Source organism: Anomaloglossus baeobatrachus, chromosome 5 (genome assembly GCF_048569485.1).
Source record: "Anomaloglossus baeobatrachus isolate aAnoBae1 chromosome 5, aAnoBae1.hap1, whole genome shotgun sequence".
Lineage (NCBI taxonomy): Eukaryota > Metazoa > Chordata > Amphibia > Anura > Aromobatidae > Anomaloglossus > Anomaloglossus baeobatrachus.
The window spans coordinates 505,344,713-505,370,249 of record NC_134357.1 but is presented as its reverse complement, the minus strand read 5'-3'; the positions used below and the strand labels follow the sequence as shown (position 1 = coordinate 505,370,249).

Below are 25,537 nucleotides of genomic sequence, written 5' to 3'. Positions count from 1 at the left end.
TGAGTTTTTGACCAAAGTTCTGCCACAAAAAGGCAGCATTTTGAACAACATAGTGTGAACAAGAAACCCAAATTCCCATAGACTTTGCTTGAATAGAAGAACACATCCATTTTGGCATTAAACAGCGCAGAAGAAAAAGCAGCAAAAAAGCAGGTAAAAAGCAGGTAAAAAGCAACGTGCGCACATACCCTAAGATCTTGAGAACCAAAATTGTTGAAAAATATCAACAATCAGTCCATCTCCAAAGATGTTGATGTTCCTTTGAACATAGTGCGCAACATAATCAAGATGTTTACAACCCATGACATTGTATTTAATCTCACAGAACGTGGATGGCAGAGAAAAATTTATGAAAGGTTGCCTCACAGAAAAGTCCAGAGATTGGATAAGCAGCTCAAATCAAGTTACAAAGAATTTCAAGCTGGACTGCAGGCTCAGGGTGCATCAATGTCAGAGCAAGCTCTGTTGACATTTAAATGAAATGAAATACTAAAGAGACCCAGGAAAACCCCACTACTGACACAGAGACATAAGAAGGCTAGACTGCAGTTTGCCAAAATGTATACGAGGTAGCCAAAATCCTTCTGAAAAATCGACTTGTGAACAAATAGGACCAAGATATATCTTGTAGGTAAAGTACATCATTCTACTGTTTACCGAAAATAGAACTAGGCCTACAAAAAACAAAAACAACACTACCTACAATCACATATGTTGGGAGAAGGCATCCTTCAAATATGTGAGATCTGGGGCAGTTTGCAAAAGAAGAGTGGTTCAAAATTCCAAGTGAGAGGTATAAGAAGCTCGTTGATGGTTATAGGAAATGATTGATTGCAATTACTTATTCCAAAGGGTGTGCAACCAAATATTAAGTTGAGGGTGTCAACAACATGATTCCCTGCACATGTCGGCTGATAAGCTGACATGTGCCTGTAACAGGCTGTTAAACAGTTAAATCGGATTGTCAGAGATCTGAGTGTCAGAATCTGTAGTCTGAACAGAACCAGACGCCGGCATGACAGTCGGCGAAGTTTGTAAAACTCTCTGTGTGACATTAATGAATTCAGCATATCTTACCCTAACGCACCCCTTCAATAAGAAGACTGGTAATCACGGTGTCAGCCTTAATGAATCAGCACCTAAATCTTAAAGCGTAAAATCCACATTAGGCCATGTGCACATGTTAAGGATTTGGTGAGCTTTTTACCTCAGTATTTCTAAGAAAAAAAACAGGAGTGGAACAATCAGAGGAAAAATATAACAGAAACATGGTCACCACTTCTCCATTTTTTACCCACTACTGGTTTTGGCTACAAATACTGAACTAAAAAACTCACCAAATACTTAATGTGTGCACGTGGTCTACAAAGTTCCATGTAAACACCCCCCCCCAAAAAAAAAAAAAAAAAATTAAACATCTAGGTATAATTATTCTATAAGCCAGTGACTGAATAGAATCTGTGTCTGCTCTGCACTTAGTGGTCACTACTCACCTGTGTCTGTAGGAATCTCCTCTTTACACCGCTCATCACCCCTCACATATGTCTCTGTAGTATTAAAATGGGTCAGATTTTCACCCTGAAAATAATATTATAAAAGTCACAGATGGAGATGTTTAGTGAATGTTTTTGAAAAACTACAAAATATCAAACAAAATCCAACGTATATATTCCTTTTTCCAACATCTCGATAACCAGAAAATTATGAAAAGGTCCAGACAACATCTAATGTCTATGATCAGCTTTATCCTGTCATCTCCACCAAGTATAAACCATACACTGAATGCATCATTAGAGACCCCCATCTAGAAGCACGTTGGGCCTCCATTGGTTTTCAGAACTGCAGAAATGAATCACCTCAGATTCCTCTAGGTGATGAGATTGTTCCCCAGGAATACTGGTCACTGCCAACAGGTTGATTCTTTAGGCTATGTTCACACAGTGCATCTTTTAACCACAAAAATGCAACGTTTTTGACCCCAAAAATGCACCCGCGGCAAAAACCCAATGCGTCTTTTAAGTCAACTCTATTGACTGGAAGGGCTCAAAAACGCAAAAAAAAATTGACATGCATCTTCAAAAACGCAGCCAAGATGCAGGCAAAAAAAAGATACATTGTGTAGACAGCAAAATAGAAATCTCAGACTTTGCTGGGAGAAGGAAATGCATGCATTTAGGTGCATCCTTGTGACCACTTAAATGCACCAAAAACGCAGTAAAACATGCAGTGTGTGAACATAGCTTTACAGTTGCTGCAAATTAGATGGAGGAGCTGACATTCTCTGAACAACCTCATCTATCTCGGCCCAGAGATGCTTTATAGGATTAAGATCTGAGGATTGTGAAGGCTGGGGAAGGAAGGAGAAGTAATGTCATGTTCCTGATGTAAAGAAATGAAAGATCCTGGCACCCCCTGGAGAGAATTGTGTGTGACATAAAGCTTTACTTGTGATGGTGCAGGATATACTGGTATTACAGGACTCTGATGCAAAGTACTGTTATTGTATGGTAAATACTAGGGTTTATTGTAATGACATTTATGTGAAAACAAATCCGCAACAAAACGCATGTGGATTTCGGTGCGGTTTTTTTGCGTTTTTTTTCCGCGGGTGTGGAAATCTTTCAGAGCCTGCGAAATTTTCTTAAGAAAATTCCATTTTCTAGTGCTCATAGGGCCTAAGACCCGCAACACACATCCGTTTAATTTGTACGTGTGCGGTACGTATTTGCACGTACCGGAGACACGTACACACGGAGACCCATGTTATTCAATGGTAGGTGGCACACACACGTAAAATCACACGGAACGTGTGACCGTGTGGTAAGTACGTGTGTGCGCTTTTCTACACGGACGACATGTCCGTTTTTGGCCGGCAGCACGCAGGCACGGACGCGCTTTAGTCTATGGGTCCGTGCCTGCACGTACCGCACACGGAGTATGTCCGTGTTCAGCACGTTTCGTACGTGTGCGTTTTTACACTAGCGATCTTATTTTTTGGGTTTTTTTAAATTAAAGTCAGTATACTTACCTTTTTTTCTGCTGTTCTCAGTCATACTTACATTGGCGCTCGGTTTTTTCTTCCCCCGGCTCATACCGCTCTCCGATCACCAGCGCGGTGAGGAAGAGCTGTGCAGAGAATACGCGGCAACAATTACTTTCAATATGCCGGCCGCTCATTAATCAATCTCGTATTCCCTGCTTTCCCCACCCACAGACGCCTGTGATTGGTTGCAGTCAGACACGCCCCCCACGCTGAGTGACAGCTGTCTCACTGCACCCAATCACAGCAGCCGGTGGGCGTGTCTATACTGTGCAGGAAAATAAATAAATTCAAAAAAACGGCGTGCGGTCCCCCCCAATTTTAATACCAGCCAGATAACGCCATACGGCTGAAGGCTGGTATTCTCAGGATGGGGAGCCCCACGTTATGGGGAGCCCCCCAGCCTAACAATATCAGTCAGCAGCTGCCCAGAATTGCCGCATACATTATATGCGACAGTTCTGGGACTGTACCCGGCTCTTCGCGATTTGCCCTGGTGCGTTGGCAAATCGGGGAAATAAGGAGTTATTGGAAGACCATAGCTGCCAATAAGTCCTAGATTAATCATGTCAGGCGTCTCCCCGAGATACCTTCCATGATTAATCTGTAAATTACAGTAAATAAACACACACACTTGAACAATCCTTTATTAGAAAAAAAACCACTAACAAATTGCCTTGTTCACCAATTTAATAAGCCCGAAAAAGCCCTCCATGTCCGGCGTACTCCAGGATGGTCCAGCGTCGCTTCCAGCTGTGCTGCATGAAGGTGACCGGAGCTGCAGAAGACACATCCGCTCCTGTCAGCTCCACGCAGCTAATGAAGACAGCCGCTCGATCAGCTGAGCTGTCACTGAGGTTACTCGCGGCCAACGCTGAATACAGCTGATCGCGCTATTCCCTTCATTAGCTGCGTGGAGGTGACAGGAGCGGCTGTGTCTTCTGGGCAGGGGAGTCTGGGGAAATGATTCTATGTGGGTCACTGTATATACAATAGACTGTAATTGAGGTGCATGTTTCCTATGTGGGGCTCTGTAGAGTGAGGTTGTGGCACCATCTACTTTTCATTGTTGGCACTTTAGTTGTGATATCGTGCAGAAAAAACTTAGGAAAAAGGGGAGAGATTTAGTCTCTAATTAGACCATTAGCTGCTGTTAGAGTTGTTTGCGATTGAGTGTTGAAGAGAGAAGTGAAAGACAAAGAAGAAAGGAGAAGGCCGGACCAGGATGGGGGACAAGGAAGGATGAGGATAGCGTGCCTCCAAATAGACCACTGAGTGGCCAAGATACTGGAGTACAGCTGGCAGGACTTGGGACCAGATTAGAGATTCTTTAAGGCCTCTGTCACACGTTCGTCCCTCCGGTACGTGATTGGCAGTTTTTTCACGTACTGGAGGCACGTACACACGTGGACATATGATTTCATAATGGTTTGGACACACGTAAGTATTTTGGAACGGAACGTGTGTCCATTCTGTACTTACGTGTGTCCGTGTGTTCCTCACGCCGACATGTCCACGATTTCCCCGGCAGCATGGGAGTCACACGGCCCGCACCCGTACCACACGGATGTAGTGTGGATGCGGTCCCGTGTGACACGCGCCGGAGAAACACGTGTCATTATTGTAAAATTAAAAAAAAAACACATACCTCCACCAGCCCTGCAGAATCTTCCGCTCCAAACAGTTGCTGCCGTCTGACACTCATTATGAGCGTGTAAAGGAGGTGGGCGTGCTGTCACAGGTTATAATCTCCACCGCTCCGCTCGGCCGGAAGCAGCATCAGCGGGGAGTGGGCGGGGCTGGAGCCGAAGATCAGAACCCTGGACAGCAGCGAGGACCATGTGAGTATGTCAGTTACCGGTTCTCCGTGTGTTATCGCGGATAGCACACGGAGAACACACGTGGACTGCACGTATCGGAGACACGTACTTACCACACGCAACACGCAGGGAAAATACGTGTCTCGCAGCACGTGCGTGTTTTCCACATGAGTGTAGCAGAGGCTTAAGGAAGTAGAGAAAACAACTCTAGGGGATCTGAGGATCCAGAATATGACAAAAAATATTCTCCACACCTTTACTCCACCTCCAGGAGTCTGAACTATTGACCCCCTCGACAGAAAAGGTGCATGGATTTATGCTGCTTGTGTGAAATTCTGATACTCCCATTATCAGACTCTAGATTCAATGTTTTTCATTGCTCAGTGATATAATTTTCGCTCTCTTTTGCCAAATAAAGTTTTTTACTTTCTGTTCCCATTAATCAGCAATGGCCCTGAAACTGGTCGTCTGCTACTATAGCCCATTTGTGTAAGGCCTCCAACACACATCCGTGCCGCCGGTATGTGTTTGGTACTTTTTTGCACGTACCGGCGGCACGTGCCCATGTGCACCAATGTTACCCTATGGTATCAGGCACACACACGTAAAACCACACAGAACGTGTGTCCGTGTGGTTTGTACGTGTGTGCGTTTTTTTGCATGGATGACATGTCCGCGTTTCTCCGGCATCACGCAGACACGGACCCGCTAAAGTCAATGGGCCCGTGTCTGCACGTAAGTGACATGGACCATTTATGTGTGTTTTCCGTATGGTCAGTGTGCGTTTTTTTATTTATTTATTTATTTATTTTTTTATTTTATTTTTTAAGTCAGGTTCATTTTTATTTAACAGCAAAATTATACAACACATAAAATAAATTCCCCGCATAGAAATATCACAGAAAGGGGAAAAACCTTTAGTCAATAAGAAAAACCACACAAATAACATAATAAACAATGCACCCGCAGTCCACGTCTCATTTCAATATGGGTCTCAAAGTGCATATTATTTCCCAATATATTCTCCATAGCATAGCTTACCCAGCATCATTATGACATTATATATATACACATATATATATATATTGTGAGGTAGCATGGTCGGCTGCGCAGCAGAAGACACGGGATCCAGGCATTAAGTTTCACAGCACACGGTTTAATGTCCAAACAAAAGTCCACACCAATATACATGTGCCTCTCCAGCAGAGAACTCAGGGAGTTGTGTTCACTCCCTCACACCCGGCACACCTGCCCTTGTTCCTGTTTCCATTTAACCCTTCCTTCAGCCTGTAGGAAAACAGCATTAACCCTAGAGTGGATTTACTTTCTATCATGGAGTGAGCACAACCGAGGCGAGACATACCGGCCGTCATAGATAACCCCGGTCACAGTCTCACATACCCCCCCCCTCAGTTCAAGCGAGCGGGGTTGAACTCCCGCCATCAAACACGGGCCGCGGGACAAGGCATCAGCGTTGCCCTGCAACCTACCGGCCCTATGTTCAACCGTAAACCGGAAGTTCTGCAGAGAAAGGAACCACCGGGTAACCCGGGCATTACGTTCCTTGGCGGACCTAATCCAGACCAGTGGAGAGTGATCCGTCACCAAGCGAAACTGCCGTCCCAGCAGGTAATAGCGTAGGGACTCCAAGGCCCACTTGATCGCCAGGCACTCCTTCTCCACTACGCTATAATTCCGCTCGGGAGGGGTGAGCTTCCTACTTAAGAAGGTGACGGGGTGTTCCTCCCCCTGAACCACCTGAGACAGCACTGCCCCCAGGCCGACCTCTGAGGCGTCAGTCTGCACTATGAACTCCTTCCGGAAATCAGGGTGTACAAGAACGGGCTGTCCGCACAGGACCCCCTTCAGGGCCCGGAAGGAGTCCTCGGCCTGCGGAGTCCAGCGCACCATGACGGACTTCTTGCCTTTGAGAAGGTCCGTCAAGGGGGCTGATAGTCCCGCAAAATCCTTTACAAACCTCCTGTAGTATCCCACGATACCCAGGAAGGCCCTAACCTGCTTCGTGGTCAGGGGTCTAGGCCACTTCTGGATCGCCTCAACCTTGTTAACTTGGGGCTTAATCACTCCTTGGCCTATCACGTAGCCCAAGTAGCGGGCTTCCGTGAGTCCCAACGCACATTTCTTGGGATTGGCTGTCAATCCGGCTGTTCGAAGCGCGTCCACCACCGCTTGTACCTGTTCCAAGTGGGTCTGCCAATCGGAGCTGTAAATAATGATGTCATCAAGGTACGCTGATGCATACGCCTGGTGGGGTTCCAGCACTAAGTCCATCAACCTCTGGAACGTGGCCGGAGCGCCATGTAACCCAAAAGGCAAGACAACATAGTGGAAGAGACCCTCCGGCGTAACAAAAGCGGTTTTCTCCTTGGCGGACTCCGTCAGTGGCACCTGCCAGTACCCCTTGGTCAGGTTGAGCGTGGTAAAATACCGCGCCTGTCCCAGCCTATCAATCAGCTCATCCACCCTGGGCATGGGGTAGAGATCGAACTTGGATATTTCGTTCAATCTCCTAAAGTCATTGCAGAACCTTAAGGAGCCATCGGGTTTTGGTATTAGGACAATCGGACTAGCCCATTCACTCCGGGATTTTTCGATGACCCCCAGGCGTAACATTGTCTTTACTTCCTCCGATATGGCTTGTCGTCGAGCCTCCGGTACCCGGTATGACTTCAGGCGTACCTTCAGGTGGGGCTCGGTGACAATATCATGTCGTATCAGACTGGTCCTACCGGGCAGCTCGGAGAAGACATCGGGGTTCTGCTGAACCAACCGTCTGGCCTCTCGCCTCTGAGTCTTGGTGAGGGCTTCTCCAATCCTTACTTCCGGTTCGTCCTCTCCGGAGGTCGCTGGAGCCGGAGGTGAACGACCCGAAGAGGAGGGAGATGGGGAAAAAACAGCCATCAGGCTTTCCCGTTCCTGCCAAGGTTTTTTTTTTGTTTTTTTTTAAATTCTTTATTTTAAAGCCAAACTCGTATCAAACAATACATCTCCTGCTCCCAACTGCGACGCAGGTATTATTACAGAAATGACGGTAGAATATATACAAACAATAATCACACATATGCAATTCCCATCCCCGCTACTACTCAAGTCTGGCCCAGTTTACATATTTTATAAGCCGACCCAACCTAATGTAAGTAGGGAGAAGAGCGAAGAAAAAGAAATCAAGCCTGAAAAAAGATTGAAGGATTGTAGAGAAAGAAAGAAATAAAGAGAGGGGTAGGAGAAGAGAGCAGGAGAGAAGATCAGGGAGTAGTGTCGAGAGGAAGAAAGAGAGGGGGAGAAAGAATGCGAGAAAAAAAAAAAAAAAAAGGGGGGGGGTGGAGGAGGATAAATCACGAATCCTGAGGTTCAGAGAACAAGTCCGCGTACTCCGCCGAGTAGGTGAACTCCATCCATGGGAACCATGTCCTATAAAAATCTTCCTGGCGATCATTAATAGAGGATGTCAAATCCTCCATATACATCAGATCGTTAATCCGCGAAACCCACTGTGTCACCGTGGGGGGGGTATTAGACTTCCAACCAAGCGGAATGCAAGACCTGGCAGACATGACCAGAAATCTAAGCAAAGATCTCCTATATTTAGAGACCGGGAGTTCGGATAGCTGTAGAATGAATAGCTCCGGACCCATTTTTTCAGTAGTACCGGTCACTCGTCTGATTACCTCCCCCACTTCTGACCAAAACCGCTGCAGAGAAGGGCAAGACCAAAAAATGTGCACAAAATCACCCTCCCCCTGACCGCATCTCCAACAAACCGGGTCAACTGAGGGAAACATTCTATGTAGTCTGGTCGGGACCCTGTACCACCTGGCCAACAATTTGTAATTAGCTTCTGACGAGGGGCAAGCACCCCGAAACACCGTGTCTGCAAATTGGGATTCTGATCTGGCTTATATATCCTGAGTCATATTTCAAAGGATTGTTGAAAATCCACTTGTGACTTTTAGGATCGCTACTTCCAATAGGTGGCGCTGTGCTAGAGTTTGTCTCCTTTACTGGAGAGACAATTTGAATATTTCCCAGAGGGGCATTGCAGCTATAAGTCCCCTTACCTGGCAGCCAGACTGGCTTGCAAAGTCTCCTTAAGGAGAATAGTGTTCCCCCGTGGTCCCCACATAGCTTTCTCATGAGCCAGATCAGACACCCCCATACTTTGCACTGACGAGGGGCAAGCACCCCGAAACACCGTGTCTGCAAATTGGGATTCTGATCTGGCTTATATATCCTGAGTCATATTTCAAAGGATTGTTGAAAATCCACTTGTGACTTTTAGGATCGCTACTTCCAATAGGTGGCGCTGTGCTAGAGTTTGTCTCCTTTACTGGAGAGACAATTTGAATATTTCCCAGAGGGGCATTGCAGCTATAAGTCCCCTTACCTGGCAGCCAGACTGGCTTGCAAAGTCTCCTTAAGGAGAATAGTGTTCCCCCGTGGTCCCCACATAGCTTTCTCATGAGCCAGATCAGACACCCCCATACTTTGCACTGACGAGGGGCAAGCACCCCGAAACACCGTGTCTGCAAATTGGGATTCTGATCTGGCTTATATATCCTGAGTCATATTTCAAAGGATTGTTGAAAATCCACTTGTGACTTTTAGGATCGCTACTTCCAATAGGTGGCGCTGTGCTAGAGTTTGTCTCCTTTACTGGAGAGACAATTTGAATATTTCCCAGAGGGGCATTGCAGCTATAAGTCCCCTTACCTGGCAGCCAGACTGGCTTGCAAAGTCTCCTTAAGGAGAATAGTGTTCCCCCGTGGTCCCCACATAGCTTTCTCATGAGCCAGATCAGACACCCCCATACTTTGCACTGACGAGGGGCAAGCACCCCGAAACACCGTGTCTGCAAATTGGGATTCTGATCTGGCTTATATATCCTGAGTCATATTTCAAAGGATTGTTGAAAATCCACTTGTGACTTTTAGGATCGCTACTTCCAATAGGTGGCGCTGTGCTAGAGTTTGTCTCCTTTACTGGAGAGACAATTTGAATATTTCCCAGAGGGGCATTGCAGCTATAAGTCCCCTTACCTGGCAGCCAGACTGGCTTGCAAAGTCTCCTTAAGGAGAATAGTGTTCCCCCGTGGTCCCCACATAGCTTTCTCATGAGCCAGATCAGACACCCCCATACTTTGCACTGACGAGGGGCAAGCACCCCGAAACACCGTGTCTGCAAATTGGGATTCTGATCTGGCTTATATATCCTGAGTCATATTTCAAAGGATTGTTGAAAATCCACTTGTGACTTTTAGGATCGCTACTTCCAATAGGTGGCGCTGTGCTAGAGTTTGTCTCCTTTACTGGAGAGACAATTTGAATATTTCCCAGAGGGGCATTGCAGCTATAAGTCCCCTTACCTGGCAGCCAGACTGGCTTGCAAAGTCTCCTTAAGGAGAATAGTGTTCCCCCGTGGTCCCCACATAGCTTTCTCATGAGCCAGATCAGACACCCCCATACTTTGCACTGACGAGGGGCAAGCACCCCGAAACACCGTGTCTGCAAATTGGGATTCTGATCTGGCTTATATATCCTGAGTCATATTTCAAAGGATTGTTGAAAATCCACTTGTGACTTTTAGGATCGCTACTTCCAATAGGTGGCGCTGTGCTAGAGTTTGTCTCCTTTACTGGAGAGACAATTTGAATATTTCCCAGAGGGGCATTGCAGCTATAAGTCCCCTTACCTGGCAGCCAGACTGGCTTGCAAAGTCTCCTTAAGGAGAATAGTGTTCCCCCGTGGTCCCCACATAGCTTTCTCATGAGCCAGATCAGACACCCCCATACTTTGCACTGACGAGGGGCAAGCACCCCGAAACACCGTGTCTGCAAATTGGGATTCTGATCTGGCTTATATATCCTGAGTCATATTTCAAAGGATTGTTGAAAATCCACTTGTGACTTTTAGGATCGCTACTTCCAATAGGTGGCGCTGTGCTAGAGTTTGTCTCCTTTACTGGAGAGACAATTTGAATATTTCCCAGAGGGGCATTGCAGCTATAAGTCCCCTTACCTGGCAGCCAGACTGGCTTGCAAAGTCTCCTTAAGGAGAATAGTGTTCCCCCGTGGTCCCCACATAGCTTTCTCATGAGCCAGATCAGACACCCCCATACTTTGCACTGACGAGGGGCAAGCACCCCGAAACACCGTGTCTGCAAATTGGGATTCTGATCTGGCTTATATATCCTGAGTCATATTTCAAAGGATTGTTGAAAATCCACTTGTGACTTTTAGGATCGCTACTTCCAATAGGTGGCGCTGTGCTAGAGTTTGTCTCCTTTACTGGAGAGACAATTTAATTAGCTTCCAACAGTCTGGAACTGATCGAAGTTCTATGTGCTAGCTGGAGGATGTTGTTTCTTTGTGAGTCGGATAGGCTAATCCCCAGGTCCTTCTCCCACTGCAAAAGGTAGGCCGGGGGGGGCAAATCCCCCGGATCTGATAACATGTTGTATACCAAGGATAGAGAGTGCCGCAAAACTCCCTCTCCCAGGCACAACTTTTCAAATCCCGTAGGAGGTCCGGCATATCGACTGAAGTGAGGGAGGGAGTGCATGTAGTGCCTCATCTGCATAGCAGGGCTGTGGAGTCGGTAAGCCAAACCTTCGACTCCGACTCCTCAAATTCTCTTGCACCGACTCCGACTCCGGCTCCGACTCCGACTCCGGCTCCGACTCCGACTCCTACATATATTGCTTATAGTTAGGTGAAAAATTTATTGTAGTACATGAATATGTGTATGTGAACATCAGACATTTAATAATTTTTATGATACAATAATCAAGATATTTGGATAGAACATAAAATATATTTATTGGAATACAACTTTAGAACACAAAAAACTGTAATAAATTGTAAATATGTAATACACTATGTAATATACAGTAGATTACATATATATCTTGTGTGTGTGTATATACACTGTATATATATATATATTATATATATTACATATTTACAATTTATTAGTTTTTTTGTGTTCTAAAGTTGTATTCCAATAAATATTTTATGTTCTATCCAAATATCTTGATTATTGTATCATAAAAACAATTAAATGTCTGATGTTCACATTGTACTACAATAAATTTTTCACTTAAATATAAGCATTATACTAAATGTTGTTATTTAGTAAAATATTCAGCACATTCTGCATTGCACTCCTGTCCCCAATTTATTATATATTTTAGGAGTCGGAGTCGGTGCATTTTATACCGACTCCGACTCCGACTCCACCAAAATGAGCTCCGACTCCGACTCCGACTCCACGACTCCGACTCCACAGCCCTGCTGCATAGCCCTCCAATCCCCCAAGGGGCCCGGAGGCAAGAAGCCCCGAATATCCGCTAGTGAAAACCAATCCCCCTCTCTACCCAGATGACAAGCTCTGAATTTGCCCCCCTGAACCCACCCCCTGAAGACCGGGTCCAAGAGACCAGGACGGAATTCCGGGTCACCTAACACGGGTGTCATAGGGGAAGGCACTGGCAAAAGGAGTCGTCTGACCTCCCTTCTCGAACAACATTCAACAGTGGCGCCGATGGTAGGATGAGATCTCAGAGCAGGCAGGGAGAGGTTCAAAAGCCAGGGGATGGCCGGGAGATGTATTTCCGAGAAGCTCTGTTCTAGGGCCACCCACGGCTTTGTGCTGGAATGGCGGCACCAGTCCAATACCCTAACCATATGCGTGGCCAAATAATACTTTTTAAGGTCTGGGATACCCAGGCCTCCCCTAATCTTAGGTCTGCACAAAAGAGACCGGGAGAGTCTCGCCGGTTTGTTGGCCCAGATAAATTTGATCTGTAAAGAGGCCAGTTCCTTGAAGAAAGAGCTAGGGATCCTAATCGGCAAGGATTGAAAGAGGTATAAGAGACGTGGCAGGATATTCATCTTCAGTATTGCACATCTCCCGAACCATGTGAAGTAGCCCTTCCCCCAGTTAGCGCAGTCTTTTCTAATTGATTGCAGGAGCGGGTGAAAATTCAACTTGTAAATTTGACTAGAGTCCGCAGCCAACTGGACGCCCAAATACTTCAAGGACTGGCTAGCCCACCTAAACTCGAACGCGGATTGTAGCGATGTGACTTGCTCAGGAGGAAGAGATATATTTAGGGCCTCCGATTTTGACATATTGATTCTAAAGTTAGATAGAGAGGAGTATGTTTCCAACTCTCTCAGAAGATTAGGGAGGGAAACCCGAGGGTTGGTAATGAAAAAAAGCAAATCGTCCGCATAAGCCGCGATTTTATAAGTAGAACCTGAGACGTTAGGGCCCGAAATGTTAATGTTGCCTCTGATCCGACTGAGCAGGGGTTCCAGAGTCAATATGAAAATCAAGGGCGAGAGAGGACAACCCTGTCTTGTTCCATTGCGAATGGGAAACCTCTCCGAAAGGAGACCGTTCACTCTGACTGCTGCCGAAGGGATGCTGTACAGGGAACATATCCAAGCAAGCATCCTACTCCCCAACCCCACAGCCCGCAGGACCTCCTCCATAAAAATCCAGTTAACTCTGTCGAACGCTTTTTCTGCGTCGGTCGACAGAAGCATCAAAGGCAGCCCATCGGATTTAGCCTTGTGTATTATGTTCAACGCCTTAGTCGTGTTGTCCCTTGCTTCCCTACCCGTCATGAACCCGGCCTGGTCAGGGTGAACAATCTCCCCAAGCAAAGGGGTAAGTCTATCCGAAAGAATCCTAGTGAAGAGCTTCAGGTCTGTGTTGAGGAGGGAAATGGGTCGGTAACTAGAGCACAACGAAGGATCTTTGCCCTCTTTAGGGATGACAACTATATTAGCAGCTAGGGTATCCCTTGGCAAGGGAGCAGCTTCAGAGTGTGGGCCATGGTTGAATGCTGAGAGAAATGGGGAAATCAAAATGGAATCCAACTTTTTGTAATAGAGCAGAGGGAAACCATCCGGGCCAGGAGCCTTGCCTGTGGGGGATTTTTTAAGTGCAGACCAGTATTCCTCCTCCGAGATGGGTCTTTCCAGATCGGCCGCAGCCTCCGGCTTGAGATGTCCCAAGCCGGAGTCCGCGATGTACATCCGTATACGGCTACGCAACTCCGTCCTGGCCCTCTCAGACCGCCCCTCATCAATTGCATAGAGGGCAGTAAAGAAATCTTTAAAAGCGGAGGCAATGTCTTTCGGCAAAGTAGCCCACCTATCTCCCGCGATGTGCACCTTAGAGACATATCCTCTCGCTCTCTGAGTCCTCAGAGCTCTAGCCAGGGTCCTGCCACTCTTATTGCCAAATTCATAGAAATGCCGTCTACACCTAGCCAATGTTCCCCTAGCTTTACAGCATAGTAGGGTCCTCAGTTCCTCCCTCTTCTTGACCAAAATGGCCCCCACATCCCCTCCCAGAGACCCCTTGTGAATTGCCTCCAGCTCTCTAATGTCTGCCAAAAGGGATGTAGCCCTAGCTTCTCTTTCTCTCTTCAAGCGTGCCCCATGTTTGATAAACAGACCCCTCACCACACATTTGTGTGCCTCCCAGACTATGCCCGGGGACACCTCCCCCCCCCCCCACTGCCACTGAAATATTCCCTCAAGGCATCCCTTATTTCCTGCATTGTCACCGGTTCATCGAGTAGCGAAGTGTTCAGGGTCCATTGACTCTGCCTCCCGATGGGGTAGCCGAGGGATAGAGTTATTGTGATCAAGGCGTGATCAGAGAATGATATGCACTCGATTGAGGAAGCCACCAGAGAGTGTAGATCCCCATGTTTAAGGAAAATGAGGTCTAACCTGGAGTAGCAATCATGCGCTGCCGAGTAAAATGAAAAATCTTTGTCTGATGGGTGCATCAATCGCCAAGTGTCTATTAGTTGATGGTCATGTAAACCCCGTCGCAAGCGACGTAGTGCCGAATGTGGCACACTGGACACCCCTTTGGAGCTATCCCTCGGCGGCTCCAACACAACATTAAAGTCACCCCCGAAGACCAGAGTACCCTCAGAGAATTCCTCTATCTGCTCAAGGTAACGCAGCAATGTAGGGCATTGACCCGAATTTGGCAAGTAGACCGCCACAAAAGTGAAAGTCTGTGTAGCAATGCGTCCCTTAAGCATCAGAAGCCTTCCCTGATCATCCGATCGAGAGTCCAACAGTTCCCATGGGAGCATACTGGACATTAAGATGCTCGTGCCCCTGGATCTAGAGTCAGGGGAGGGTGAATGATGCACTACAGGATACCTTCTATCAGCAAGTTTGTATGGTTTTGCCTCACAGTAGTGTGTTTCTTGGAGGAAAGCGACCTGAATTCTGTTTTTCCATAGTAGGTTCAGGAGAATAGACCGTTTCTCCGGGCTGTGAAGACCCTTAACATTCAGTGAGCCCACCCGAAGCTCGGCTTGTTTCTGCTTCGTCATACTCCGTCACTGACCTCTGGAAAAACGAACAACAAATTACACCCCAGAAAAAAAAAAAAAAAAAAACCGGGGGGAAGGAAAGGAGGGGGGAAACGGATGAGTGGAAGAGGGAGAGTAGAGAGGATGTAGATAAGCGAAAGCAGAGACCCTTTAGCAGGGGAAAGAGAAAGAAGTAGAAGAGCAAAAAGTGGAAAGGCAGAGAGTGGAAAAGCGGCAGTTTTGCCGCACGCAGTACCAGGGACCAGCCCAGAAACTGCTTAGGGATAGTTAGGGACAAGAACTGACATGTGGCCAGAGCTCCAACCCGCGCCTCACTTATGTATGCTTAGTGACCCGGACCCCGATCTAACGAGGAGGGTCTGTCAACTTAACCTCCCGCGGTCCCACCCACCCAAGACGGAAATGCAAACACCCCTCCCCCGCCCCCCCCACAAACGACCCAACGTCAACAGATTAAAGTTACATTGAACGTAAGTCAGTACGCTGTGGTCTGTTGGGCCCATCGAACAGCCAGAACCCTTGCCAGCGGAGCAAGGAGGTCAGGGGACACCTCCAGGCAACCCCCAACCATACTCCTCTCCCGACCATCCAGCCATCACTTTGGTCACTTCCCCGACCCATCAACAACCGAGAGATTTCATGACCCTCCAAGATCATCACAGTGGGAGGATTGGACGTCAACCCTGCTCCTTCGCCGACCAGTTGGGGCCTGAGGTTCCCACTCCATCCAGTCCGGGATTGAGCAGTCTGGTATTCCAAGAAAGTCATACAACTTTGAAAGCTCAGAGTGCCTCCTCAATGGGAACACGGTGTCCCCCTTGCGGACAATCAGATGAAAGGGGTGGCCCCATCTGTACGAGGCGCCTGCCTCTTTGATTTTGAGCAAAAGGGGATGAAGCAACCGTCTCATATATAGTGTGCGGCCAGAGACATCCGGGAATAGCTTCACCACAGCCCCATCTACTTCCACAGAGCCACGCGACCAGGCTCCCTGAAGAATCCTCTCTCTGTCCCCATAGTAATGCAAGCGACATAATACGTCTCTGGGGAAGGAAGCAGATCTGGGGCCGGGCCTTGCGACCCTATGAATTCTGTCAAAGAGATAGGCGGCCTCAGGTGGGCGATCAGTGACTTGATTGAATATAGATAAGACTTTGGTGCGCAGCATATCTTGGGGCCAGTCCTCCGGAATTCCCTTCAGCCTTATATTATTTCTTCTGCCCCTATTTTCTTGATCGTCCAATAGCAGAGCAAGCTCCCTAATGCGGGCATTAGAAGACTCACAGTCCCGTTCAATTCTTTCCATTCTAACCTCCAGGGACTCCTGTGCTTGCTCTGTTGCCTCTATTCTATCTTCCAGCACCACCATTTCCTCTCTCAGGGTAGTCAGCGCCACCTGCTGGGAGGATTCTATTCTGGCCACCACATCCTCCAGATCTTTTTTGCTGGGGAGGGCCAATATAAGCTCTCTCAATGCCTGCAAGTCATCCCGAGAGGGGCCAGGGGGCTGGTCGCCTGTCATCAAGGGGTCTTCTGCTTGCCCCAAAGAAGGGGGTGTACCTGGGGTGCAGAGGGACAAAGGGAATCCCAGCACTGGTGATCCCCCGGATGTCGAGGCCTCCTCTGTCTCCTCAGTGACAAGCTGTGTGGCCGGGCCTGTGGGTCCCCCCCTCCTCCACGCCTCTATACCTTGTTCTGCAGCCGCCGGTCTCACTGCTGTGGCGTTCGCTCGTTTCTCCCCTTCACCAGACGCCTGAGCTGCAGAGGCTGTGGGCGGGCGCCGGGTCGCACCAGGGGAATCCCCAGCCGGGGAACGCTGCAGAGACGCCGTCGCCATCTTGTCCTGGGCCGCCGGCGGGAGCTCCCGGCCCGGCCCCGCCAGGTATCTGGAGAGGCTCCCCTGGGACTTCTGGCTCCCTCCGGGGGATGCGGAGGTGGGGGCACCACCCGGTCTTTTCTTGGGGGCCATCCTGGATGCGGAGGGACCGCGGTAATCTGTAGAATTAAGCTGTGGGCGCAGGAGCTCTGGAGGTAAGCTTCCTCACGCCACCATGTCTAGGACACGCCCCCCTCCTGCCAAGGTTTTAATAGGTTGACATGGTATATTTGTTCAGGTTTACGCCTACCGGGCTGCAATACTTTATAGTTAACCACCCCGACTCTTTCCTTTATCTCGTAGGGGCCTTGCCACTGAGCCAGGAATTTACTCTCCGCCGTGGGGATTAATACCAACACCCGATCCCCGGGTTTAAAGGTCCGCACGGTGGCTTGTCTATTGTAGCGGCCGCTTTGCGCGGCCTGAGCCTCCTGTAAATGCTCCTTCACAATTGGCATGACCGCGCTTATGCGGTTCTGCATACCCAAAATGTGTTCAATCACACTTTTATGGGGGGTGGGCTCTTGCTCCCATGTTTCCTTTGCCAGGTCCAACAATCCCCGGGGATGTCGCCCGTATAACAATTCAAAAGGCGAAAACCCCGTGGATGCCTGTGGCACCTCACGGATGGCAAACATCAAATAGGGAAGCATCATATCCCAGTCTTTCCCGTCTTTTGAAATTACCCTTTTGAGCATGGTTTTCAGGGTTTTATTGAAACGCTCGACTAAACTGTCCGTTTGAGGATGATACACAGACGTACGCAACTGCTTGATCTGGAGTAGCCGGCATAGCTCTTTGGTCACTTTAGACATGAATGGGGTCCCCTGATCCGTAAGGATCTCCTTGGGCAACCCCACCCGGCAGAACACAGCAAACAACTCCCGAGCTATAAGCTTTGCTGCAGTATGTCTGAGAGGTATCGCCTCGGGATACCGGGTGGCATAGTCAACGATCACTAGGATGTGTTGGTGCCCTCGAGCGGACTTTACGAGGGGCCCCACCAGATCCATCCCTATCCGTTCAAAAGGGACTTCTATAATGGGTAACGGTACCAACGGACTGCGAAAATGGGTCAGGGGTGCGATAAGCTGACACTCCGGGCAGGTTTCGCAGAACCGTTTTACCTCCCCAAAGACTCCGGGCCAATAGAACCTTTGCAATATTCGCTCCTGCGTTTTCTTGACCCCTAGGTGGCCACTCATCAGGTGTTTATGAGCCAAGTCGAGGACCCGCCGACGATGCGGCTGGGGCACCACCAACTGCTCTACGCCCACGCCCCGTATTTCATCTACCCGGTAGAGTAAATCCTGCTTAAGAGCGAAATGGGGGTACCTTACCTGGGCACCGGGCAGCTGTGCCACCCCGTCAATTACTGTCACCCGACTCCGGTCATGTATTAAGGTAGGGTCCTGGAGTTGGGCAGTCCCAAACGTATCCGGGGACGCCTCCAACTCCGGGATGGGCTCGACCATTTCAGCCTCTCCTGCCAATACCTCTAGGGGTGACCTATCGGGTTCACACTCTGTCCCTATCATGGGGACCCCTACGGCAGGTGTCCCGGATTCAGGATTGTAGGGCTCAGGTCCCGGACTGACCAATATCTGAGGAGACTTTGGGGGTCCCTTCCATAAAGTCCAAAAATAGGGCAGATCCCTTCCTAGGATCACGTCATAGGGAAGAGTGTTAAGAAGTCCCACCTCATGTTGCACCTGACCGCAAGGTGCTGTGATGGTGACAATCCCTGTGGGATAGTCTCGGTGGTCCCCATGTATGCAAACCACCCCCACGGTACGTCCTGTGGCCTTTACTTTAGCCCTCAAGGTGGATCGCACAAGGGTCACTAAGCTTCCGGAATCCAACAATCCTGTAACCGGACATCCATTCACCTGTATTTGGCACAAGTGGGGCTCCGTCTCTGGGGAGACCAGGTCAGCGGTACACACCACCTGAGCATACATTGAACCCCGCCGGGTAGCCCCACAATCCATGGGCTCCGTGGTGAGTGGACACTGGGCTTCCATATGTCCCACCCGCTGGCACCGCCAACATCTAATGGGGATGGAAACCCCCTTGACGGGTTGTCGTTTAGGGTACAGAACCTTCCGGACCTCAGGATTGGCGGCCGCGGCCTCAGACGGGATGGTAGGGGACTCCTGCACCGTTGTCAGCGGTGGGTCCTTGGCCCTAAGCTTGGAGGGGCCGGACCGACGGGCGGTACGCAAAGTCTCAGTGTCCCGTATCAAGTCCTGCGTAGCCACATGCCGCTCTACCAGGGACACTAATTGGTCCAGGGTTCTCGGGTCACCCTGTCCTACCCACCGTTGAACGGTGACGGGTAAAGTGCGCACAAAACGATCCACTACTACCCTTTCCACCATCTGCGCCGGGCTCAGAGTGTCAGGCTGCAACCACTTTTTTACAAGATGCAATAAGTCATAGGCCTGGGAGCGTACGGGTTTGGCTTCCTCATAGAACCACTGATTTACCCGCTGAACCCGTACATAGGTATTCACCCCCAACCGTGCCAGTATTTCGGCTTTTAGGGTCACATAGTCAATGGCGTCCTCGGTACAGAGGTCCAGGTACGCTTTTTGGGGTTCCCCCGTCAGATAGGGCGACAATACCTCAGCCCACTGGGGGGTCGGCAGCTTTTCCCGCTCGGCCACCCGCTCAAACACCGCCAGGAACGCTTCCACATCATCCCCCGGGGTCATCTTTTGCAACGCTTGTCTCACCGCTTTCCGGACGCTGCCGTCATCACCCGGTCCCGGGGTTGTTGCTGCCGGTCCGGCACGGATCGACTTGGCCAGGAGAACCATCTGTTCTTGATGTCTTTGTTCCTGCAATTGTAAGGCTTGCTGCTGACGTGCATTGGCCTGAACCAGCTGTTCTTGGTGTCTTTGTTCCTGCGATTTCAAGGATTGGAGCAGGTGTGCATTGGTCTGTTGCTGCTGTGCATTAGCCTGTTGTTGCTGTGCATTAGCCTGAGCCAAATGCTTTAGTATGTCCTCCATGGCGTCGCTGGGTTTGGGCCGTAGTATAGCCGCTTGAATCCAGGACATGTGCTACCGGGTCACCAGAAAAGGAAGCTACACCTCACCGGCTGGGATGCCCGCATTCTCCACCATATGTGAGGTAGCATGGTCGGCTGCGCAGCAGAAGACACGGGATCCAGGCATTAAGTTTCACAGCACACGGTTTAATGTCCAAACAAAAGTCCACACCAATATACATGTGCCTCTCCAGCAGAGAACTCAGGGAGTTGTGTTCACTCCCTCACACCCGGCACACCTGCCCTTGTTCCTGTTTCCATTTAACCCTTCCTTCAGCCTGTAGGAAAACAGCATTAACCCTAGAGTGGATTTACTTTCTATCATGGAGTGAGCACAACCGGGGCGAGACATACCGGCCGTCATAAATAACCCCGGTCACAGTCTCACAATATATACATACATATACACACACACACACACATACACATACACATATACACACACACACACATATTCCAGCAGTACGCATAACACCCTATTTGAGGAAATTTGTTAACCGGTCACAAGGAGAAGGACCTGGTCGCTCGCACTGTCCTGCAGTAACGCCGAGGAGGGAAGGCCTGGGGTTTCCAACCATGCCCCCCAGATCTTATAGAACTTTTTCAATGCATTTCTTTTAAGGTATACTCCTCTCTCCAGTCGAAGTATAGCGTTTACTCTTTCCCTAAAATCCCCGATGACCAGAGGCGCCGGGTCCAACCAGTGGTAGGCCAACAGTTTTCTAGCCTGGTAGAAGAGACGTGTAATACCGACCATTACCGGCAAACTCAAGTCCACCCCCCCTTCCAGTAGACCCAGGATACATATAATAGGTCTTGGCTGTAGACGGATATTGAAAACTTGTCTAACCAATTCTAGTACTGCCCTCCAGTAATCTTCAATGTTCCCACAGGACCACATCATATGCATCAGATTAGCACCCTCCTGCCCGCACCTAGGACACAGATCATCCATCCTAACTCCCATCTTATGTAATAGACTAGGTGTCCTATATACTCTATGTAACAGGAATAGCTGTGACAGTCGTTGGCCTTCAGATACAGCAAGGCTTGGAGTCTGAGACAGGACCTCACCCCACTGTTCCTCTGTCATAGGGCCTAGGTCCCTCTCCCACTTCTCTCTAGCCTGCAAAGGGAATTTGTCGAGGTGTCTAGATAACATCACTGTATATAACCTAGAAATAATACCATAGGAGCAGTCAGATGTCAACAAATCAGTAAGAGTGTGATTCCGCTCTATCCTAATGTCCATACGACGTGTCTGTGTCTCATAGGCATGACGGAGCTGCAGGTATTGGTAAAAGGAACTGTGCGGTATCCCAAACTCAGCTTGAAGCTGGTCAAATCTTTTAAGTATATTATTCTGAAGAATCTGAGACACCTGATGCACCCCCCTGCTCACCCACATTCTCCAACCCGGGAGTCTCTGCAGCTCCGCCAGTCCACGATTATGCCATAAGGGACAGTACTCAGTCATTCCTGATATTCCCAGCAACTCCTTCCCTCTATCCCACACCTTGTACATCAATGATAATGTTGGATATAATGGTCCTCCTCTGGGTGAGTATCCTGCGTCTAAAAAAGCCACTGGGTATCCCCATTCTGCAAGGCCCCTCATCAATTTGCCCCCAGCGTCATATGCCTCATCCTTTCCCCACCCCCTGAAGTGCTGCATATGTGCCGCAACATAATAAACCCACGGGTTGGGGACTGCCAGACCCCCATCCTCCTTCCCTCTCTGCAGGGTCTCAAGGCGGATTCTAGCCTGCTGCTTTTTCCACAAGAGTTCCCGAAACAAAGTGCTGATTTTACAGAAAAATTTCCAGTGGATCCATATTGGGGCATTGTGGAGAAGATACAGAAGTTTGGGCATCAGTACCATTTTAAGTAGATTAGCACGGCCAATAAGGGACAGTGGGAGTCGACACCAGGCATCTATCTTGTTCCTAAACTGAGCCAACACTGGTTCCAGATTTTGAGAGTAGTAATCACGCGGTCGGGCACTAACCACAATCCCCAGGTATTTAAATTTATCCACCGTCGGAATTGGCAGCCCCAGAGTACTAAAATTAGATGGGAGTGGATCTATAGGGAGCAGGGCCGATTTCTTCCAGTTTATTAGGAGTCCCGAGCGCCTACCAAATTCTTTAATAATATTCATTGCTGGGCCCACCGATGTCCCCACCTCCCTGAGATACAGCAACAAATCGTCCGCATAGAGGGAAACCTTATGCTACAGACCGCCCATCTCAAACCCCTTTACGCCAGCGGATGCACGAAGCATAGCTGCCAATGGTTCAATTGCCGCTGCAAATAGTAATGGAGAGAAAGGACAGCCCTGTCTCGTGCCCCTGGCCAAATTAAAAGACGAGGAGGTACAACGATTAACTCGAATCCTGGCCCTCGGAGAGGCATATAACAATTTGACCCAGCCAATAAATCTGGAGCCAAGACCCAATTTCTCCAAAACTACCCATAGGAAATTCCATTCAATACTGTCAAAGGCCTTGGCTGCATCTAATGACAGGACTGCCCTCTCCTTGTTTCTCTCTTCAGAACTTAGCTGTATCCCCAGGAATAAACGTCGCAAATTAATGGAAGTAGATTTATTGGGGATGAATCCAGTCTGATCCTCGTGGATCACTGACGTGATCACCCGGGATAATCTGTTAGCTAGAATTTTAGCGATTAATTTAATATCTAATGTAAGCAGTGAGATTGGGCGATAGGAGTCAGGCGCGGTCGGATCTTTCCCGGGTTTTAAAATCAGAACAATAATAGCCTCTGTCACGAACCACCGGGAGGGGGTCACTCAGAAATCCCCCGCGCTGGCTACCAGTACGTCACAATCGGGGGGTAACAAGTGGGGGTCACCCCTCCTTTATACCTCCCGACCGACAGACAGAGCACGTGATGCGCTCTCTAGCGCCCCTCTTATAGTCAGGCCAATTATGGAATTGCCCGACGATAAGCAAGGAGGCCGCTATACTACTTATGCCGATTGTTGAAGGGTCCCCAGTGAGAGTAGGGTATATATTCCCCCGACCTCCGCGGGCGGAATATATAAAACCTCCCCGGATCTCACTGGCCTCCCCACAATAATCCTTGGCACAACTCGCTGCCACCAACCGCTTCACGGTAACTATTAGCCGAACACACAGACGTGGGATTCAAGATCGAGATAACAGAACAGCCCAAGATTAATTATATAATTTAATCAGCCTAAAGCACACTAGAAACTACAATATATACAATAGGGAATCTACAGAATATACATATGTCAGAGTACAGTTACAGATAAAGCATGGTTTACAAACAGGTATGCAATTCAATCAGTTACCTTGTGCGTCTGGCCACAGGGGGGCGCTGTAGACCAGGTTTCCAGGAACTCCCACAGATGTTTCCTGCACGTGACCCCCAGCGAAAGAACACTGGAAAATGGCCGAAGTAGGGTTATCAACCTGGGCAAATCCAGGTCCCCTCCTACCTTCGTGACCTCAGAGGGAGCACTGCTCCACCCCTGGCTGGAGTTATGGACAAAATCCACAACATGGAATATGGCCATAACTTGGCCTGGGAGCGTCGTAGGCGGACGCCAATGCTCTCATTGTGACAGTTATGAATTTAGCTACAGAATGAGAGGTTTCATGACTTGTCTACTAGTTCCACATTGGCTGATATCACGCCTGGGGTATTTCCCAAGCTCCCGCTCCCATAAAAAAGGTGTGCCAGCATCGTCCGCATGCGAAAACACCATTTTTATGGTTGCCGTATTTATCGGAAATATGGCTTGCGAGATATGAACCATTTTTTACTGGAGTCGTTCTGTCTGGCTAGTTCCAGAGCCTTATAATGAGATACAACTCTTGTTACAGGGTGACGGCAGGGAGTCATCCTGTGTCCTTTGTTCCCACATCACCTAATTTCCATATCACAGGAGATGGCCATGGGATGGGTTGCTAAACAAGTTGTGTGAAGGAAAGGGGGGGTGACACCAGGAGAGGGCTTCCTGACATAACTTGAATATCATGATTTATCGTCATATCTCCGGATTTACCTCACACCTCCCCCCTTTTGAGGGCGCTAGGGGGCAGCACACTCCGGTGTTCCCCCGTGCGCCCGTCCGCGACCTCTCCTTGTCGGGACAGCCCGTCTGCGTTACCGTGGTCACGGCCCCTTTTGTGGCGAATGGTGAAGTTGTATTGCTGGAGCGCAAGGCTCCATCGCAACAGTCGCCCATTCGTCCCAGAGACGGTGTGCAACCAGCTGAGGGGGTTGTGGTCCGTCTCCACGATGAAGTGGCGCCCGTATAGATAGGGTTGCAGACGCTGCAGGGCCCACACTATGGCCAGGCACTCCTTCTCCATTGTGGAATAGGCCACTTCCCTCGGTAACAGCTTCCTGCTCAGGTACAAGACTGGGTGCTCTTGGCTCGCAGAGTCCACCTGGCTGAGCACCGCACCGAGGCCGAAGTCACTGGCGTCGGTCTGTACTACAAACGGCCGCGTGAAGTCGGCTGCCTGTAGCACGGGCGGGCTGGACAGGGCGTCCTTTAGGGCCCGGAAGGCTGTCTCGCAGTCCATTGTCCAATCGACTGCAGAGGGCAGCTTCTTCTTGGTGAGGTCCGTCAGGGGCTTTGCCAGGCTACTATAGCATGGAACAAACCTCCTATAGTACCCAGCGGTCCCCAAGAAGGACATCACCTGCTTCTTGGTCCTGGGGGTGGGCCAGGATGCGATGGCCTCCACTTTCTCAGGCTCGGGCTTCAGTGTTCCCCCGCCTACCCGGTGACCGAGGTACTGGACCTCGCTCATGGCCAGCTGACACTTGCCCGGCTTGATGGTCAAACCTGCCCGGTGGACCCGCCTGAGCACCTGTGCTAGATGCTCTAGGTGATCTTCCCAGGTGGGACTGAAGACGGCAATGTCATCCAGGTACGCGGCCGCGTACCCTTCAAGTCCCTTGAGCAGGGTGTTGACCATCCGCTGGAAAGTGGCAGGGGCATTCCTCATCCCGAATGGCATCACCGTGGACTCGTACAGTCCAAATGGGGTAATAAAGGCAGAGCGTTCCCTGGCCTTGCGAGTCAGGGGGATCTGCCAATATCCCCGGCTCAGGTCCATGATGGTCAGGTACTGAGCCCCGGCCAACTGATCGAGCAGGTCATCGATGCGTGGCATTGGGTACGCATCGGCGACCGTGACAGCATTGAGCCCCCTGCAGTCCACGCAGAACCGAGTGGTTCGGTCCTTCTTAGGGACGAGGACTACAGGCGAGGCCCAAGCGCTGTTGGATGCCTGGATCACCCCCAGCTTCAGCATCTCGTCAATCTCCTGGCGCATGTGTTGCTGCAC

At 49.3% G+C, this 25,537-nt stretch overlaps 1 protein-coding gene across 1 annotated transcript in view; it reads right to left on the bottom strand.

Annotated features, from left to right (window-relative positions):
• Positions 1 to 25,537, bottom strand: part of LOC142311929 (uncharacterized) — a 43,855-nt gene that overhangs the window by 7,251 nt on the left and 11,067 nt on the right. Inside the window, exon 4 of the mRNA XM_075350797.1 lies at positions 1,494 to 1,578. Coding sequence (XP_075206912.1) covers positions 1,494 to 1,578 — 85 coding nt within the window. The remainder of the gene's footprint in view (positions 1 to 1,493; positions 1,579 to 25,537) is intronic.